Here is a 19,955-nt window from a genome sequence, read left to right on the forward strand (position 1 = left end):
TTTTTTTGTGATTGGTACTGGTACGGGGCTCGCAGACCAAAGAAAGCACATCCAACATGCCTTAATGACTACCCTACAGTGGCTCTGATCTCCATAAGCATGACAAGCTTTGAAAGGCTGGTCATGGCCCAGCCTGTCTCAATCCCATGCAATTTGCTTAACAGGTCCCCAGAGAACTCCATCTCTCCCAGCCCTACACTAATCTGTGGAGCATCTAGGTAACAAAGGTCACCTACATTCGTCTCCTGCTCATTGAAGGCGGAGCTGTAGTCAACAATATCCTCTCCAGGTGAATCTCAAAACTCTGAGACCGAGGTCTCGGTTCCACCCTCTATAACTGGATCCTCAGCTTCCTGACCCACAAACCCGTAATCAGCGAAGATAGAAAACTGCACCTCCTCTACGATAACCCTCAATACTGGAGCCCCCCACCCCCCCCCCAACGGTGCATTTTCTGCCCCCACTGCACTTCTTGTACAAAAACAACTGAGTATCCAAATTCCAAACAAACACCATCTACAAGTTTGCTGATGGCACCATCATGGCAGAACCAATATTAAACAATGAGGAGTTAGAATACAGAAATGACTTGGTGGTGTGGTGTAATGATAACAACCTCTGTCTCTCTATGTTCACAAAACAAAAAAAACTGATCAGGAAGAAAAGGAGGATGACAAGCTCCAATCTACATCAACCAAGAGGAAGTTGAGGGTTAAGGGTGTCAAATTCCTAACAGTGATGATAACTGACCTATCCTGGATTTCCGACTTAGATGCAACAGTTAAGAGGTACAATACCTCTTAATCCTCAGATGGCTTAGGAAATTCAGTATGTCTATAAGGGCCGTCACCAACTTTTCCTGATGCACCACTAAAAGCAAATTTCCTGGTGCATAACATCCTGGTACGGCAACTGGTCCTGCCCAGGACCGTAAGAAACTACAGAAGATTGTGTGCACAGCCCAGACCATTATGGAAGCCAGCCTTCTATCCATGAACTCCACTTATACTTCTCATTGCCATGGAAAGTCTGCCAACATCAAAGACCCCTCACAGTAATGCTCTCTAATGGGCAGAAGATACAGAAGTTTGAACACAAGCACCAACAGATTAAAGAACAGCTTCTTCCCTGCCATTATTAGGCTGATGAAATAGACTCTAACTTCAAATTGTTGACTTTGTTTTACACAACTCCTGTGTTGTGCAACCTGCATGCCATGCTCTAAGCACCGTATGATCTGTATATCCTTGTGAGCTTTGATCTTCCTATAGTGCTCGCAAAACAAAGCTTTTCACTGTACTTAGGTTCATGTGACTACAAGAAATCAAATCAGCTTTCAACACAAGAGTGAGATAATCCTATTACCTGTACACAGGGGTGTCTGGTGGGTGATTTAATTGGGGACAACATTCACTCTTCAATAGCAATTGGAACCAAGCTAGTAGTACATATGATTGTTCACCAGCATACCTTCTTCCAGCCACGTTCGTATAGAGTCACAGAGGTCTACAGCACAGAACAAAAGTAACTCTTCAGCCCAGAGTCTGCGCCAGTCAAAAACATCCACCCAGCTATTTAGTTAGTCCAGCTCAGTTTCTGGGTAAAAACAAGGACTGCAGATGCTGGAAACCAGAGTCTAGATTAGAGTGGTGCTGGAAAAGCACAGCAGGTCAGGCAGCATCCGAGAAGCCGGAAAATCGACATTTCGGGCAAATGCCCTTCATCATGAATCTGGTCAATGGAAAACAGAATATTGATATTGGGAGAATTCAACAATAATAATGCCACTAAATGTCAAGGAGTGATGGTTAGATTGTTTCCCTCCAGGTAATATTGTCTGAGACAAATATTACTTGCCTTGGGCTGATAAGTGGTCTGGCTGCTATTCAGGTATTATTTGAGGATTGGTGAATGGTGCAGAACATTGCTCAATCCTCAGTACATTCCTACCATAAAGAAGGGAAAGTCATTGTTGAAACAGCTGTAGTTAGTTGTGCTGAGGAACACTTGCCTGAGGAAGATGCAGCGATGTCTTGGATGAGATGACTGATCTCTAATGACAACAAATCTTCCTTTGTACTAGGTATGAATCCAACCAACCGACAGCTTATTCCCCATCAAATGACATATTTCAGGTTTTCTCGGACTCCTTTATGCCACACTGGTCACTCTCCCCTCACCACTCTTGTCCATGATTAAAGAACCAGTGACTTAAAAATAGATAATTCATTTACAAAATAACCTGTGTGGTTCACAGGTGGTGCAGAGATTTGACAAATATCCAGTAAATCACCAAGTTAATTCATTACAAAAAATTTATTAGAAACAAATGTAGCTCAGTAGTTCCATCTGAAAGCAACAGCAGAGAAATACAATTTTGTATTAATTATACTACTTTCTTACAACTGGATATTTACTTCTTGTACCAAGTTGTAAAGTATAAAAAAGATCCACTACTGCAGCTAAGTTGCCAATTTCAACGTGAGTCAACCACACACATTCCCATCAGAGTGAATACTTTAATAAAAAAAGCCAGCTGAAACCAGAATACTCTCGCATGCTGTCCAGCAGCAGCATCAACAGAGGAGCGTGGCAATAGGTCACCACGCCACCTCAAGACTAAGGAATAATAAGGAAAAGATGTAACATGACACAAAAAAAAGATTGGCACAAAAAAACTGGCAAATTATTTTACAAACATTAGGAATGAACATCCAAATAAGTACATCCAAATAATGAACACTACTTGAGACAATTAATAGCTTTTGAACACTGTAACAATGCAAAAAAAAGGGAACATATTCAGTGATTAAGACAACTACAGTAGATGATAGCACTTAGGTGATAAGCGCAAAATGCATTTAACAAATTAGATTAAACTTGAAATGTTAGAACTCATATAGTAAAATGTTTTCAACTGTGCAAAACCTAAAAGTCTGTAATTGCCAAATACTAGTTAACTAAAAAGTGTGTTTACCCAGACTTTCAATATATTGAAACCTTACTGATGTGTGTGTGTGGGTTGCCCAACTAGTGAGTGAAGGATTATGGGGTTCAGACAAGAAAGTGGAGCTGAAACAAAATCAACCATGATCTTATTGAATGAAGCAGACTTGAAAGGCCAAATGGCCTTCTGCTCCTAAGTCCTATGCTCTTTCATGGTCTTTTCAGTACATTATGGTAGTCAATATATTTATTATATACAAGGAGGGGACAAAGTGGACCAGAATTCACTATCACAAATGTTCAGTTGCTAATGCTTTAAATTGGATTTTGTACTGGACTTTAATGTAAATTAGAGCCAAAAAGCACAGCATCTTCTGTGGAGCATCAGGGAGCTGTGAAAAGAATGGAGATTTCTAAATCTGTGCATCTCTTCCATCAATTAGATTTAAGAGACTGAACCAGAAATTGTGATTTGAAAACAGAATTCAATACAAAATCAGGCACATATAGTAGTGAGGAGGAGAAAGAACAACTGGATGGAGACAGAAAAGACAAAAGTTAAAATAATTAACTGCTAATAATTAAAATTTGAAGGAATTTTACACCTTTAAAGGTTAATTTCAACACCAGAGAGATTGTTAAAAGGATATATGCAATTGAAGACAAGACCCACATTTTCCTAGTAGGTTTAGTTCTCAATGAAACTAGTACAGCAATGGCACAGCAAAACGTCATTTTAGGAAACTTTCAAAAATATTGTATCACAAACTGCAACCTCCAAAGTCCTGCATTTGACTGAATATGCTTGCTCAACAGACTGTCTAATTTTTATGTAAATAATAGTGAGGTTGTTAGACCCATCATGTTTTCTAATTGCAAAACCCAGCCAATGCTGCCGTTATTAGGCCAATGGTCATAATCTCCATTTTTATTTTAGATGGACACAAAGAAAACAAAGATAAACAGTCAAAACAATAAGATAATGGCCTAGTGGCACAGTGACAGTAGTGCATTATTGCACTACTTATAGGCGTTTTCATACTATCGTTTCTCCAGGCAATAAATTCTCAATATTAGACACACTATCAGGAGCCGATAGCATTTCAAAAAGGAGAGAGTAAACGCTGGAAAATAAATTAGGTGCTACTTTTGAGCTAGCTGTAAAGAATTGGCCAAAATAGATTAGATCTACACCACAAAAACAGGCCATTTGGCCCAAACAGTCCACTTCACTGATCCAGCTGGAAATATTAATTTGTTTCTCTCGAAAGATGTTCCCCTGACCTATTAGCTGTTGGAGCACTGTTTTTGTAATTAATTTCCACCACCCACAGCATTTTGCTCGTGTTTTATAGGACAGTAAACAGATTTTTAGCAAATTTTATGAGGCATAGGATGAATTCAAAGTGAGTATACTTCAGAAGCACAGTAAATATATTTTTGTTATTACTATGAGTAGCTCATAAAATGTAATGCATCTGAGACAAGGTCTCTTCAGCAAGAATTAATTGAGTTTCACATTTGTGGGAGTAAGAAAATACATGCAATTATATATTTTTACTGGGACTTAACAAATCTTCACACTAACATTAAGAGCTGCCCTAATAACAGATAGTGTTTTTAGGGTACCTGCTGTAAATGTTTATCCATCATGTTTAGCAAATATTTGAAAGATGAATTGGAATTAACACAGCTTTAAAAGAAGTTCTAAAAGCATATGATGCAACGTAATATTTATTGCACATTCTGAGCTGTCCTTTTCAAATAAAACTTCTAGTGTACAGTAGGAGGCACATCTGAACTAATACCAAGCAAATTGCAAGTGCTGGAAATCCAAATATGCTAAAAATATATCAGGTCAGGTAGCATTTACGGAGAGAGAAGCAGAGTTATGGTTGCTGGCTGATGAAATGGAAAAGGTTTTAAGCAAAGAGAGGCCGAGAAAGAGGAGAATAGACATCAGGGAAATTCTGAAAAACAGTGACAGGGCAGGAGGGGTTAAACAACAAGAGATGATACTGTAGCACCAGATAATAATGAAACAAGAAATAAAAAGCTGGGTCTGGATGGCAACAGGAACAACAGAATCATTCCCACAGCTGTCATCGCCAAAAGAAATGAGTGCAGAGATTAACAGGCTTCAACAAATTGTAGATGAGCTTGGAAGGCTGCAGAGTGCATAACCAAGAGATAAGATGCTATCGCCTGAAATGACGGGGAGCTTCTTTGGAACAATGTAGGAGGCCAGGTACAGGAAAATCAGAGTGGGATTTGGGTGGAGAATTAAAATGAGAAGACCACTAGAAACTCAGCTTTTTGGACTGAATGAAGATGTCTGGCAAAGTGTCACCTAATCTGCCTTCAGTAGTATCTACATAGGAGAGAGACTTTCATGACCAGCAAATATAATAACTGAAAAGAACAAGAAAATTGCTATTTTAGCAGCAACATTTGGGGCCCCTGAGATTGAAGTGGCAAATATAATGTACCGCATCTTATACATTTGCATGGAGAAACGAGGGGTTGTTGGGTGTGCACCAGAGTATCAGAGAGAGTAGTCTTAATATAACAAAAGGAGGGCTGGGGAAGATTCTTGATATTCCTAGCTTATCATGGAATGAGGAATACTCTCTTGAAAAGAGACATCTATTGTCTGTCATTTTGCAACTGGGATTAGGTCACCACAAAAATTATCAAGAATACACCCTTAAATATGCCAACATTATTTGTTTACAGTTAATTACTTATATCAATAACTAGGTGCATAATACTCAAAATTATATTTCTTCTGTGTCAAACAATTTTCCTTTAACACTTAATGGTTATTAGATCAAATTGAACTTGCAATATATGGTGTTCAATAAAAAGTGAATGGTTTCTCTTAAATTTCAGCTATTCATATTCAATAAGTAACAGGGTTCAGATAACGCGATTGAAAGTTTTTGCATAATATGCAATATAATCAGCACTTGTAGCACCAAGGATCTTCAAATGCCATTACCACATAACTGAGAACCGAGGTCAATAACCAAAGAAAATCTCACATTAGCAGCAGCTTGCCACAGCTATGAATGTATTACATCCGGAAACTCCGGGTTCTATTAAATGGCTGGAATGATTTCTTCATTGTGAAAAACATGAACTGTGGTTTAAGCTTTGATTTTTCAGGAAAGACCATTGCCTCACTCTCTGCTGTTGGAAACCGAGTTTTGTAAACATCAGGATAGGATTTCTGAAACTGAAGAGAAATAAAAACTAAATTATGTAAAGCAAATACTGCATTGTTTTATAAATTAAAACAAAACACCACTGCAACTTGTAGCCCTCCTTCACTAGAAACAAGAAAATAAGTGCCATAACAACCCACAGAATAAAGTTCTCCGTACAAACAATTTACTGGGATTCCAATGAATAACAAAGCAAATAAGTTTTTAGGTGTTGTGAAATTCAATTTTCTATTCTGAGCATCGAAAAGGGAATAAAATATCTATCTTGGGTTTTGTTTTTATATTGATTAGGTTGCAGAGACTTTAAAAGTCATACTCTACTTGTCAAAATTGCAGTTTCATTGGGTATGATTTACACCCCTGTTGTTGTCGACAGGATAATGGTGATCTTGCACTCATGCTTTTTAGATTTTAGTGCTTGCATGACCACTTATGGGGAAAATGCTAATACAGTATTTGTGTATTAACACTACGCAACTAGCAAACATTCAAAATCAAATTTGACTGATTGTTTCCTGTGAAAGATTCACAAAGAAGTGAACAAGCTCTCGTTAGGTATTATATAATCACCCCAAGGTGATACAGCTGATTATGAAAGTTGACAACTGAGTCAATTTTCTGTGTTAAACACATGAACCAGTTGTCTGGCACTTAAGAGTAGACCAGTTTCTGGAAACATGGATTCTTCATGTTTTGTTCCAAATAAATGCTATAATAATTGCAACTGTGCCAAGGAGGCTATGAAATTTCTAAAGGTTAGTCATGTAGGCTTAGGTGATTACCACCCCAGCAATACTCCTGCACATAGCTAGAGATATCACTTCGCTGTCTGGACTCGGAGTACAGACCGCTTTTCTATGCAGTAATAAGTGCAGATATTTTAGTAAACCAAAGTTTAAACCATGGCTATGCATTTTAGAATAAATGAGACAATCGGCAGATTCCAAAGAAAATTATTCTTAAATTAAACAGGTAAATTCCCTACATGACACAAGTAACAGTATGGACAGAGAACATTGCAGATTTGATCTCTAGTCACAGTTGAGATTGCTCTGGTGTGACAGCAGATATACTAATTGGATACAGCATCTTTGGGCTAGAGAAAATGTTTATAGGAAGATGTATTGCAGGGACTAGACGATGTAACCTTTTATTATGACAGGTGAAACACTGCCAGCTGTAGGGCTTTAAATGACAACAATGGAAACCATACATAGAACAGAGCATATTGCTAGTGTCATCATATTTGTATGAACAATTTTTTTTAGAAACAAACTAGGCTTAGTCCTACCTTAATTGGAGGGTACAGAATGAAGGAAAGCTACAATTTAAGATAAAAACACATGAAAATATTTAGTAATGAGCAATACCAATGAAAATTAAGTTCTTAAATGCTTAACCTGCTTTAACTTCTTCTTCTTCTCTTTAACAGAAATAGTTTTATTCATTATTATTTCTTCTAGCAGGGTTGCAACTGCTGCTTGAGAACTTCTCTGTTCTTTACAATCTTCAGTAGTAATCTGACAAGAGGTGGTGTAGGAAGTTACTGTAGCATCGGCGTCAGCACCTGCATACTTTATCTGGGAAAAAAAACAATTAATTTTGAGGACCTTGTTTGATAAACTTTTAATCATCCAAGCTGTAAGAGTAAGTTTCTAACATTTTAAAATTAATGCAGGAGGGCAGTTTGCATATTTATTTTCTAAACAGCATTATTCCTTGTGAACTTTAAAAAAGTACTTCACATTTTGCCTTGAATCAAATACTTTTTAAAGTACCTGAACTCTTCTGAGGTGGGCCAAATGTTCCTCCACTGCACTTTGTAGATGGTCAGGAGCTCTCAGAATATCTTGGTAATGGTCCATCATGAAGCTGACAAGTCTAGTAGCCAGCAACTCATCTAGGTCCACTTCATCTTCTGAACACAGGATACAGCGAGAGAAGGTTTGAATCATCTTTAATACAAAAGAAAATAAGGTTTAGTAATTTGGGTTAGAGATTGAAAACTAAATTTTTTAAGTTGAAACTTAAAAGATTCAAAAAGGTCTGTAGGAGAACATCTGTGAGAAGTGGATAAATGAGTTCATTTGCTTTGGCATTAACAGAGGGATCTAGGCTTATAGGTCCACAGTTCCCTGAAAGTAGCAACACAAGTGGATAAAGTTGTCAAGGAGGCATATGGCATGCTTGCCTTCAACAGTCAGCATACAGAATATAAAAATTGGTGAGTCATGTGCTTTTGTATAAAACTTTATTTTGACCACATTTGGAATATCGCATACAGTTTTGCTCACCACAGTACACCAGAAGGATGTGGATGCTTTGGGGAGGATACAGAAACCGTTACCAGGATTTTCCTTGAATTTGAGTAGGAAAACTCCCTCACATTGGAATATGCCTCATCCTCTAAGAAATTACATAGTAGTTTCATGAACTGAGTCAACTGTCAAACTCACCAACATTCTGTTTGCAACAGCATCATGAAGGGGTGGCATTTCCATATTTTGAGCAATACGAGCGATCATTCTCATTAGGAGTTGCAGCTTTCTTCGGTTTTCCGGGGGCACAAGGAGGCAACAAACTTGAAGAGCTTCAATACCATCTTGCGTTCGTTGCAAAAGACCTAGCTTTCGTAACAGAGCAGAATTAAACCAATAGCCATTGGAGCCACATACTGTTCCAGACAAGTAAATTAAGTCTGAACAAAAATGACACAGAAACTTTAAAAAGAATGCACTGACCAGTGATTCAATGACTTTATCACAAACTTGTGAACATCATTCCAAACTTGCATAACACATTTTTAAAATCCAATTCTTTACTTAAAACATATACATTGAACAAATCATAATTCTGAATAACTTATATGCAAAGAAAAAATGAACAGCTGCAAATGTGTTGCTGGTCAAAGCACAGCAGGCCAGGCAGCATCTCAGGAATAGAGAATTCGACGTTTCGAGCATAAGCCCTTCATCAGCCCTTTACTCAAAGAAAAAATGAAGCCAATCATGAAAGTCATTTCCAGGAAAACAACATTAACTGCATCAAAATCAAGTTGAATTTAGCAAAATCCAGTAGATGATTCTTAAAAGCTGAACAGGAGAACCCTTTTGCATGAGGAGTGTCTACTTGGCATACCGCTAAAACTGTACATTTTGATAAGCTATTGAGTACGGCATCGATCAGGCCTCACTCAGTCCAGTTTAAAATGCTGGCATACTGCCCAAACACTTTGGACTTCCAATGGCTTGTTTAAAGAGTAAACCTAATTTGCTGCTTCTGTAAAAAAATGTTTTGCCACCATGTTTTATGTTGAAAAATATTGCACTCAGTCTTAGATCTTTGGCTGTATTTTATTTAGCATCTTTACTTAAGGTCACAGACCGGACCCATTTTAAATTCACATTGGAAATTTGATTTACTCAACTATCTCAGAAGTCTTGTATCTTATTGATAAAACATGCATTGACTAATTTTTTTTGCGATATTAGAGATATTTCATAGAATCCCTAGAGAGTCAAAGCAGGCCATTCGGCTCATCACGTCTACACCAATCTTCCAAAGAATACCCCATCTATAACCACCAACCCTGATGACCATTGCTGGCATCAGGAGTTCATTGCAGCAGCTAACAAACAAAAAGATGTCAGTACTTCAGTACTATCCCAGATACACTTGAATCAGTCAAAGAAAACAGGGTAGTGCCACATTGCAAAATGAGACTGGGAAAGATGAACACCAACATGCTGGGAGGCTCTTCAAAGCACACAATGTTGTCAGGATCTTTCCAGATCCTCTGTCAACAATCATGGAGAACTCTACTACACTGGTGCAAGCCTTAAAAGCCTTGTCCATCTAGAAGACACATGCCATTTATTAAAGACAATATGGAAGACAAATGCAAGGATGTGTCAACAGTGCGATGAAAAGCCACTTACAAAATAATAACCAGCTCAGTTTGGTTTCTACAAGGGCCATTCAGCTCTTGATCCAAATATTGATGAAAGACCTGAACGTCCAACCATGCAATTCTCCATCAGTACTATACTGAAGTGCCAGACCAGGCACTTAGTGCTGATGTGATGCCAATACAGTTTCTGAGTCTTCAGTTAGAGTATGCTATCACTAATTATACAAAGATAAGCTAGTTTAACAGCATTAGCCACTAGTGAATTAGTCAATGTCAATATTACCGTATTTCTCTCTGGTGAATCTATAAATATACCATCCCTCTTCATTTTTTTGTTGGTCCAGCCTTTCCTCAATCCTCATTCAAGGATTGGGTCATGGACTTTAATTGGATTGGTCACACATATGGACAAGGTACTGCAATTATTTCATAGCGGCACCTTGAGGATTGTTGTCCAGGAACTTCTCCCATTGTTACAGTCTACCATCAGGCATACTGGAAGGAATTACAGACAGACAATCAAGCTGTAGGGACACATTTGGCTGCACATTCTATGGCCAACATGATGTGGAGCTTCAGACAGAAACTCCAGGTCAAAGTTATGGACACAACTATTACACCAGAAGACCTCCCCACTATTCACTTGCATCTGACAAGCAGAAACTATATATTTGGAGAGGGTTGCCAAATTAAGTTCTCTAATTGTAATTAAAGTCTTCCTTGTAATATTGACTTGGTTCTTCCTATAAAAAGGTCAAAAAGCAGTTATTATCTTCCCAATTTCTATAGACCTTATGCAAAAAGAAAATTAATGGCATTCATACAAAAGGAAGATGGGGTCGATATCTCTGATAAAGATCCATACAAGAAAACAACAGACATCTTTCAGTGAACATAGTTTTACAAAATGTGTTCATGGTCTCTGGGGTACAGCTCATTTGTGAACACAACAGCCAATTTAAATTCAGCAACTGTATTGAACAACTGTATTGTACTGAGTGTTTCTTTATATACTTCCTACAAACTACTCTAGCTTTTCAAAGGGTCAAAGACCCTCTGTTTATTAATGAGACTACAAATGAAGTAAATCCTCTAAGGAAAAGCATAATACAGAGGGTATTGGAGATCTGAAATTAAAAACAAAGAGCTGGAAAAAGTCAGGAAGGCCAACAATACTTGTGAAGAGAGAGAAAGTGTTATGTTTCATGTCTAATATGGTTTCTTCCAAATGAAATCAAGTCAAAATAATATAATGTCTTCTTTTGCATAAGGAAGATTTGATAGAATCTAACTACAGCTTTTGCATTGGGGAAAAATGTGATTCAAGTTTTGAATTTCAGCAGCCATTGTTATTGCAGACACCAAAATTTCACCTTGAGACCCATATATATTAGGGAGCCCTGATTTAGACCAAAATTTCAGAAGATTGGAGCTATCAACTCTGAAAAAGGGAAAAGTCTTATCAACATTGCTGGGAATCAGGAATCTTGGAAAAGCATTTAGGAAAGACAGGCATTATTCCAAAACAAGTCAACATAGCTTAGAGGGTTCAAATAATTTTTGAATTTCTTAGAGAAACACAATAGACCACGATATATTCAAAAGCATTTGGTACTATTCCACGAAATAGTGGACTGCACAAGGTTGAAATGAGAGTGGAAAATGGTTGTTTGTAGGCAAGCAGAGAGTCCTAATGCACAAGCAGCTATGTGATCAACATTCAGTTACTAGTGAAATGTCATAAGCTCGATTGTTGATATTCAGATAATTTTCAGGAATAAACAGTACCCAGTATGTCAAATTAAAAGGCAATAACAAATGATGGTTACAAAATTGTTCTGTAAAGAGATTGGATTGGTACTAAGCAACAAACTTGATCCAGCATCATTAGAAGCACAAATTAATATTGTGGATGACTAATGTGAACTACGTTACTCACAATGAATATAGGAATTTATGTTTGCTTAGAATTATGCACCACATGTTTTACCCACCTAAAATATTTATAAAGAGCTCATAGAATTCAAATGTTAGCAATGGCTGCTTTGTCTTTTGGAAGTAATCTGCTATAGTCTTGAACACGTCTCTTTCAAACCCTGGGTACATGGGTCGGTTCAAATCACTTCCATTTGGCCCTGAAAAATGGGGAAAAAAAAAATAGGTTACATATTAGTAGTTGGAACAACACCAAACTAGATACTCGACCAAGATTTTTACACTGAATTCTGAACTTGGAGCAATTGTGTTTGAAGCAAAAACTTGGGAGGTCCCAGAAAAAAAAAGGGAGTAAAAATGCGTTCTGGATAACAGTTTGAAGTCCACTGGAAGCTCGTTTGGAGGGAGAAGCACTAACTTTTGAAATGTCTCCTTCTCTTCTCCTCTCAAGATAAAGATGAGATATCGACCCATGGAAAACCTTGGTATTATATACTTTTAAATCCCCTTCTCTTGCCACTGCAGCACCAGTATTTTTAGCAACACCCAAACAAGATAAATAGACACCTCAATCAAGCTGAAATTTCATCTGCCGCTTATCACTCAACCAACACAATTTGCTCAATGCAAGGGATCAAGACAGTGAAATGATGAGCGGGAAATTCAGGGTTTGGAACAGATCCCCAAATCAAACATTTGACAACAAAGTGGTATGTTAGAGAGTAGGAGAGGCTGTAAACCAGGGGCTGGGGGCCAGAGAACAGTGTGTGAGATGACCAGAAAGTATTGTTAAAACAAAGTTACAACATTTTACATCTAAACTTTAAATAGATATACAAAGTAGTATAATGTTCCTTCTTGGCATGAGCAAGGTCATACAGAATCCAAAACAACTTCAAGTGAGAACTTGCTTTAACTGCTACTTGGAGCCTTTCCAGCTTCAGAAATTCAGAAGTATAATGTTCTGCCTTCAATGTAAATATCTTATTATCCATTACATACAAAATCACTATTTACTGCACATAAAGCAAATATGGAAAAAAATAGACAAAAGAAAGTAGGGCCAAAACTATTTCCACCATTACTATAATTTATGTTCTTAATAACAAAAGCTGTAAGTAAACTTCAATATCAAAATCTTCTCTCAGGACTCAATTACATAGCACCTACAAACAAAAAAAAACATACAGTTCATCTGCTCAACCTTAACACCAGGAATTTGTGCTGCATGTATTTTAATAGTTTACAGCCAAAATGTTTCAACTCTACATACAATTAAGTAAAGTTGCATTTTAGAGTGGTGGAACCAAAGATATCCCTTGCAAAACAAACAGGGGCATAATTCATCATTCAAAAGTGGTAGACAAAAAAAAACAAAAGAAATGCATCCTGTGGTGCATTCTTTGTCATTTAAACTATAATAATGCTGGACCCAAGGAATACAGTATATGCACACTATTTCTAAGTGCTGGATAGTCTATGTAATTGTATACACTAATTACAAATCAATTGATTATCATCACTGTTAGCAGTCAGCTCTGATATAATTGCCATGTTGCACTCTGGTAGGAAACACAATACCGCTAGATGTTTTCCAGCATCTTCCTGACAAAGCAAACAAGAGCAGGACTTATACAACCAATGGTGGGGCCCCTGGGTGGTGCTGTAGTACAGAGAAACCTAGGGGCACAGATACATAATTCCTTGAAATTTGAGGTACATATACTCAGGGTGGTTAAGGCTGGGACTTCTTTCATTCGAACATAGGAGGTTGAGGGGTGACATTATAGATGTTTGTAAAATTACAAGGGATATAGATAACATGAATGACAAGGGTCTTTTTCCTGGGGTGAGTTCAAAACTAGGGAGTATAAAACCACTGAGTATTTTTTTTAAAAAGTGACAGGAGAAAGATTTAAAAAGAACAAGGAGGACAAGTTTTTTACATACACAGAGTGGTTCATGTGTAGAATGAACTGTCAGAAGTTGTAGTGCTGGATGCAAGTACAGTTATAACGTTTAAAAGACATTTAGATAAGAATATGAATAGGAAAGGTTTGGAGGGACATGGGCCAAACACAAGCAAGTGAGACTTGATTAGTTTGGAAACAGGGTTGGTGTGGACTAGTTGGATGAAGGATCTGTTTCCGTACTCTATACACATTACTTATGAAACTACATGAAACATGCAAAATGCAATAATGTCTGTCACTCCAAGTGAAAATGCAACAACCAAAATGCAATAATGTCTGTCACTCCAAGTGAAAATGCAACAACCAAAATTCAATGATTTATTCATTCTTCAAAAGTAGAAAATTCTGGCTCATGTGTCCAATTCATCTATGGGTATGTCATTTCAAACAATATCACAAATGACAATGTAGGTTACTACATTAATACTTACAGTTTGCCAAACACTTCATGGCTGACAGAACCCAGTGCGGAAGCTCTTCTGTTTAAAAGATGGAAAGTAATCACTTTTAGTACTGAAACTTCTTGATCAGTCTTTCTGATGAATATCAGAAACTTTAAAGCTTGAAGGGTGAAAGAGGATTTCACTTTTTCTCCCCAAATACTTTGAAACATTTATAAACATCACCATTTTGAGAGGAGGCCCTTGTTTAAATGGAGTTTTCTGCAATTTCTGCATTCAAGTCAAAGTAAAAGCAAGTTGAAGTGCATGATGAAAATTGTACAGATCCAAAGTATGTGGAGTTTCAAGGCTAGTCCTTGTTCATCTCAGCTGGAAAACAATACCAGCTTTGCACGGAGCCTTGGTGAACCAGAGTAAGGGAGACAAAAAAAAACAACTATTTTTGTCTTCATTACCAGATAGCGGTCCTAGCTGGAAGTGCACACTTTAGATATGTTGCAAGAACCAACACAACAATGATTGCTTATTAAGTCTTGGGCAATGAACTAAACGACTGCCAACATACATGTACCTATAACAACACTGGTTAGTATTTTCAGGACAGGTAAGAGGAAGAAAAAAATTCAAAAACATTTATGATCAAAAATGCAAGTAGGTAACTGGTCTTAAAATCAGAATCCAAGAAAATTGACAATTATTCTGCTCATATTAATGAATGTTTAGTTCAGCATTTAAGAATTTGGATTATTGAAGAATACACACCCAGTTTATTCTCCAGAATTACTACTCCTTGTTTATTAATGTGGTGAACATTATAGACGATATGCTTGGGATTAAGTAGTTTGGAATCCAGCACTCCTTCTAGAGAATCGAGTCCAAGAATCTTCTGCAAACTGAAATGCAATATAAGTTTGCCTATTATTCTTTTACCTCAGAAGCAAAAGCGCATGCATTACATACAGTAACGTAGTAGGCTTATATATATACTAAATTTATGATATTTACAATTTGACCACCTACCTGGGAAAAAAAATCGAAGTCTTTCACATTGTATTAGCTGCAGTAAACCAGAATTTTTCAGTTTTAATATGGAATGACAAAACGTGTCAGCGTAGTTGTGGCTCTGTTTGCCGAGCTGGGAATTTGTGTTGCAGACGTTTCCTCCCCTGTCTAGGTGACATCCTCAGTGCTTGGGAGCCTCCTGTGAAGCGCTTCCGTGATCTTTCCTGCGGCATTTGTACTGGTTTGAATCTGCCGCTTCCGGTTGTCAATTCCAGCTGTACGCTGCAGTGGTTGGTATATTGGGTCCAGGTCGATGTGCTTATTGATTGAATCTGTGGATGAGTGCCATGCCTCCAGGAATTCCCTGGCTGTTCTCTGTTTGGCTTGTCCTATAATCGTAGTGTTGTCCCAGTCGAATTCATGTTGCTTGTCATCTGCGTGTGTGGCTACTAAGGACAGCTGGTCGTGTCGTTTTGTGGCTAGTTGGTGTTCATGGATGCGGATCGTTAGCTGTCTTCCTGTTTGTCCTATGTAGTGTAGCTATCCTTAGTAGCCACACACACAGATGACAAGCAACATGAATTCAACTGGGACAACACTACTATGATAAGACAAGCCAAACAGAGAACAGCCAGGGAATTCCTAGAGGCATGGCAATCATCCACAGATTCAATCAATAAGCACATCGACCTGGACCCAATACACCGACCACTGCAACGGACAGCTGGAACTGATGACCACAAGCAGCAGATTCAAACCACTACAAATGGCGGAGGGAAGATCACAGAAGCGCTTCACAGGAGGCTCCGAAGCACGGAGGATGTCACCTAGACAGGGGACGAAACGTCTGCAACACAAATTCCCAGCTCGGTGAACATAACCACAACAACGAGCACCCGAGCTACAAATCTTCTCCCAAACTTTGAGTATCAGTGTAGGCTTGGAGGGCCAAAGAGCCCGTTCCTGTGCTGTATTGTTTTTTGTTCTAATTGTCAGGGCAATATTTCATATTATTGGGTAGTAACAAGGCTGTAGCTGCACTCAAACAGCTTTCATAAGAGCTTGTTCTGCAGAAGTCTTCAGTAAACTAGGATGTTGGTGATGACATAGCTTTTGTTGCATCCAAGCCAGTTCATGATATCATGTACCAAAAGCTCATGTTTGCGATGCGAGGAAACATCAGAAACATGCCAAGATAGATCAGCCACTTGCAGCTGAGAGTAGCTTCAATTTGGACTAATTTTCCCCACAGTATGTACCCGTATCTCATAACATTACCACAATGTCACCAACTAAACAACCACCAAATCACCTGCATCAGCTATTAAACAATTAATTTACAAGCACTGCCTCCAAAGGTCAGTGCAACAATTACAAAAATAGGGGACGGTCAGAAGAGAGGGAATGGATTAAATTAACATGGAGTCGGAGAGGGAAATCATAAAGATGTGTTTGTGTAAAGAGGGCTGGTTAATACTTTTGTTTAATCTGTTCAAGAATACATCTGAAACAGGTGGGCCTTGAAACCAGGCCTCCTGGCTCAGAGATAGGGACACTACCATTGTGTCACAAGAGCCCATCCAAGAATCCAACTCTTGATACTTTCTAATCAACCTGTTCAGAGATGTTAGTACACTTCTGGAGCAGATGAGACGAAATATGAAGCCTAATGAGAATCAACTGCTCTCTATCAACTCTGAAGCTGCTCAGGTTTATCTTTAAAAGGAACCTGCATTGCTAACACGGACAGTACTGGCTGTATACACTGTTCCAACACCTCAGGATCTGACCTAAAAACTGAAAAGACAAAACCAGTTGTCAGCTGCTACTTGAGTAGTCAATGGGTCAGCTCTCCCAATTTGAGCACAAATGTCCAATCATTACTAACAGGATTTTGCAACGTTGATTGGGTTGGAGAACAGTCAATGCTTGATAAAAGGTCATGGACTTGAAACATTAACATTTCTACGGGTTCACAGAAACTGATGCCTGGAATGTCCTATTCCATAGCAACACATTTTGAGCATTCTATCCAAGAAAATGTATCAACATCAATAGTAATTGTGGGTCAGGTCGGGTGGAGGGGTGAAAGAAGATGTGCAAAGAAATACCAAAGAGCAAAAAAGAAATAGGAACTGGACACACTATGCTAGGGTCATCGATTTCCATATCTCTTCCACAGTTGCTTGTGAAACCTCTTCCCGATGTATAATTCTACATTCCGACACTTCTCCAATTGCAATGCTATGACGCTTGTGCCACAAGTACGAATTCTGCAATAGATCACAAAGGAGGACAGTTGATAGACTGTTAAATAATATTTTAGGTCTGCAAATGATTCAGAGCTTAAAAATTATACAATAAGGTAACAATGTGAAAATCACCATATTCACAGAACCATGAGCTGCTCTACTAAAGCAGCAAAGACAACTGGCACAAAGTTTAACCTGTAGGCCACCACATCTCAAACAAGGTTGAGAAGGCACAATCTTCAATGGTCTCAGCCTGTATGGGAAATGGACCTGTGCTGTTGTTGACACACCATCACTAACCAGCCAACTCAATTAATCAACTCCCAATAATTAACGCTACTACTAATCATACCCACTATTAAAGTTCCACTGGCAAGAATTTTAAAAATTCCACAGTGGTTTTTAACCCATATTTGTCACATGTATATTACTAAAAAGCTGATTGACCCATCCTTCTTGAAACGCTTAACACAGCATTAAAGCAAGCATTTTGCACCTCAAATCACATTTCAAATGCAATTGTGTTTTGTGGTGGGGGAGGGGACGGGGTAATGTATCATGTACATATTTATGGACAATTATTCAAGGCAGATGGTCAACTTTTTTGAACTGAAACACCCTTTCAGTGAGCTGTGTATGCTTATTGAAGATATTGAAGACAGAGGAGAAATCTTTAGTATCTCATGAAAATAAGAGATATGGAGATTACGTAGGGAGTAGAAATGTTAGCTTAGCTGTAATATCACAGTCACTTAAAATTGTCTGTGCAGTGGAGGCAAGAAGCCACTTGCTAACTCCTTAAAAACTTTGCATAAAACCTGAATTAGGAATCCTGCTTTAAGGAAAACAAAAGTCAAACATGTGCCATTTGGTCGACTATATTCCAACCATCAGAAGCTTGAATCTTAACTGTCCTAGTAAGCCACTCTGTTGAATTCAGCTACCTTAAGTAAATGCAAGATGAACATAATCAGACAGAACACCAGTATTGGATTCAGATAGAAAGCTACATCTAACAGGCCCTACAGGATTCTGCCTAATAGCATGTGAAAACCTGAGAAAAAAGTAGGACAATCATCCCAGTTTAGTCAAGGAATAGATTGCTATCCTAACTTTGAGCCAATATCTCACTCTGTCACCATTCCTGATTGTGCCCCGAATATTAGTATATATTTAAGAGGAAGTGGCCCTGGACAATCCTGAATATGATTCTCATATAATCAGGTGAAATATGGCAATGAAACCCTCATTACTTCTGCCCTTCCTCAGTTCATGAGTTATTACTTCATGTTAATCCAATTTAAAAGAAGTAGAGTGTGTAGCAAACTGGGTGTACATTTCAATGTCCATCACCAAAACGGATTTGGTGATTAAGCCCTGTATGACATAATTGGTGTAAGCCCATTCTTGTGGCCAAAATAATCCTTATGCAGCCACTCAGAGCTCTTTAGCCCTGGCACTTCGAAAAATAAATAGGGGTGGATATTCAACAAACAACAGAAGGAAGAACACTTAAATATCCCCATTTTCAACAGTGATGTAATCCACCACTTGAAGACAAAAGTCATGTTTCAGCCAAATATGGCTGACTCTGCATTATTAAAGACATGCCCAAAAATACTACTACTACCCCACAAGATCAACATGTACCAGCATCTTACCCCACACGAAGATCACAGGTCTAAGCAATAGGAAGAGCAAACTTCAGCTAGCATGTAATTTCTTATTACAAAAGAAGCATATGATCTCTCACTTCCAAGCATGTTTCAAACCTCCAAGAAAATTTAGTAAGGAGTTTTCAATATTTCATTAGGAATAGTCCACATGAACATTAAGATATACAGCATATAAATTTCATAATTCAAATCTGAATTGCAATTGAATGAAAATAACTCCACGAGTGTCTTACCAAAATTATCGGCCTTACTGGTACAGGTCCAGACGCTGGAATATCATAGTCACTCCAATTTGGAAATTTAGGATGTACATCACAAACTAAATGAGATGCCTTTTTGGGATAAGGCTTAAGAGGAGATGATGGTGGAAACCTGTAAAAACAAAAAGAATATATCATGCAAGAAGTTTACTTACACAGTAGTGAATGATTTTAAATTGTGGTGAAAATATGCATTGAGAAAGGGGCTTTGAAATTTATTCTTGTGTTGTGGACATTACTTATTGCATGCATTTGCTGGGCAAGAAAGTGCCAAAATCTTTAATTTATGCACAATTAGGTTGTAATTTTGTAGTTGCCATTAAAGTGAAATCTACAGTTTAAAATTCAGTAGTTGTGAGATTTGATCAGGACT

General features: G+C 38.0%; 1 protein-coding gene across 1 annotated transcript in view; it reads right to left on the reverse strand.

The window, feature by feature from the left end:
• Nucleotides 1-2,301: 2,301 nt before the first annotated feature.
• Nucleotides 2,302-19,955, reverse strand: part of LOC132815015 (DEP domain-containing protein 1B-like) — a 33,780-nt gene continuing 16,126 nt past the window's right edge. The window contains exons 3-11 of the mRNA XM_060823648.1: nucleotides 19,556-19,694; nucleotides 17,540-17,667; nucleotides 15,155-15,285; nucleotides 14,423-14,470; nucleotides 12,078-12,218; nucleotides 8,630-8,796; nucleotides 7,952-8,128; nucleotides 7,574-7,753; nucleotides 2,302-6,184 (exon numbers count right to left, since the gene is read on the reverse strand). Of these exons, the coding sequence (XP_060679631.1) occupies nucleotides 6,023-6,184; nucleotides 7,574-7,753; nucleotides 7,952-8,128; nucleotides 8,630-8,796; nucleotides 12,078-12,218; nucleotides 14,423-14,470; nucleotides 15,155-15,285; nucleotides 17,540-17,667; nucleotides 19,556-19,694 (1,273 nt within the window). The 3' untranslated portion in view covers nucleotides 2,302-6,022. The remainder of the gene's footprint in view (nucleotides 6,185-7,573; nucleotides 7,754-7,951; nucleotides 8,129-8,629; nucleotides 8,797-12,077; nucleotides 12,219-14,422; nucleotides 14,471-15,154; nucleotides 15,286-17,539; nucleotides 17,668-19,555; nucleotides 19,695-19,955) is intronic.

The sequence above is a fragment of the Hemiscyllium ocellatum genome, chromosome 1, assembly GCF_020745735.1.
Source record: "Hemiscyllium ocellatum isolate sHemOce1 chromosome 1, sHemOce1.pat.X.cur, whole genome shotgun sequence".
Lineage (NCBI taxonomy): Eukaryota > Metazoa > Chordata > Chondrichthyes > Orectolobiformes > Hemiscylliidae > Hemiscyllium > Hemiscyllium ocellatum.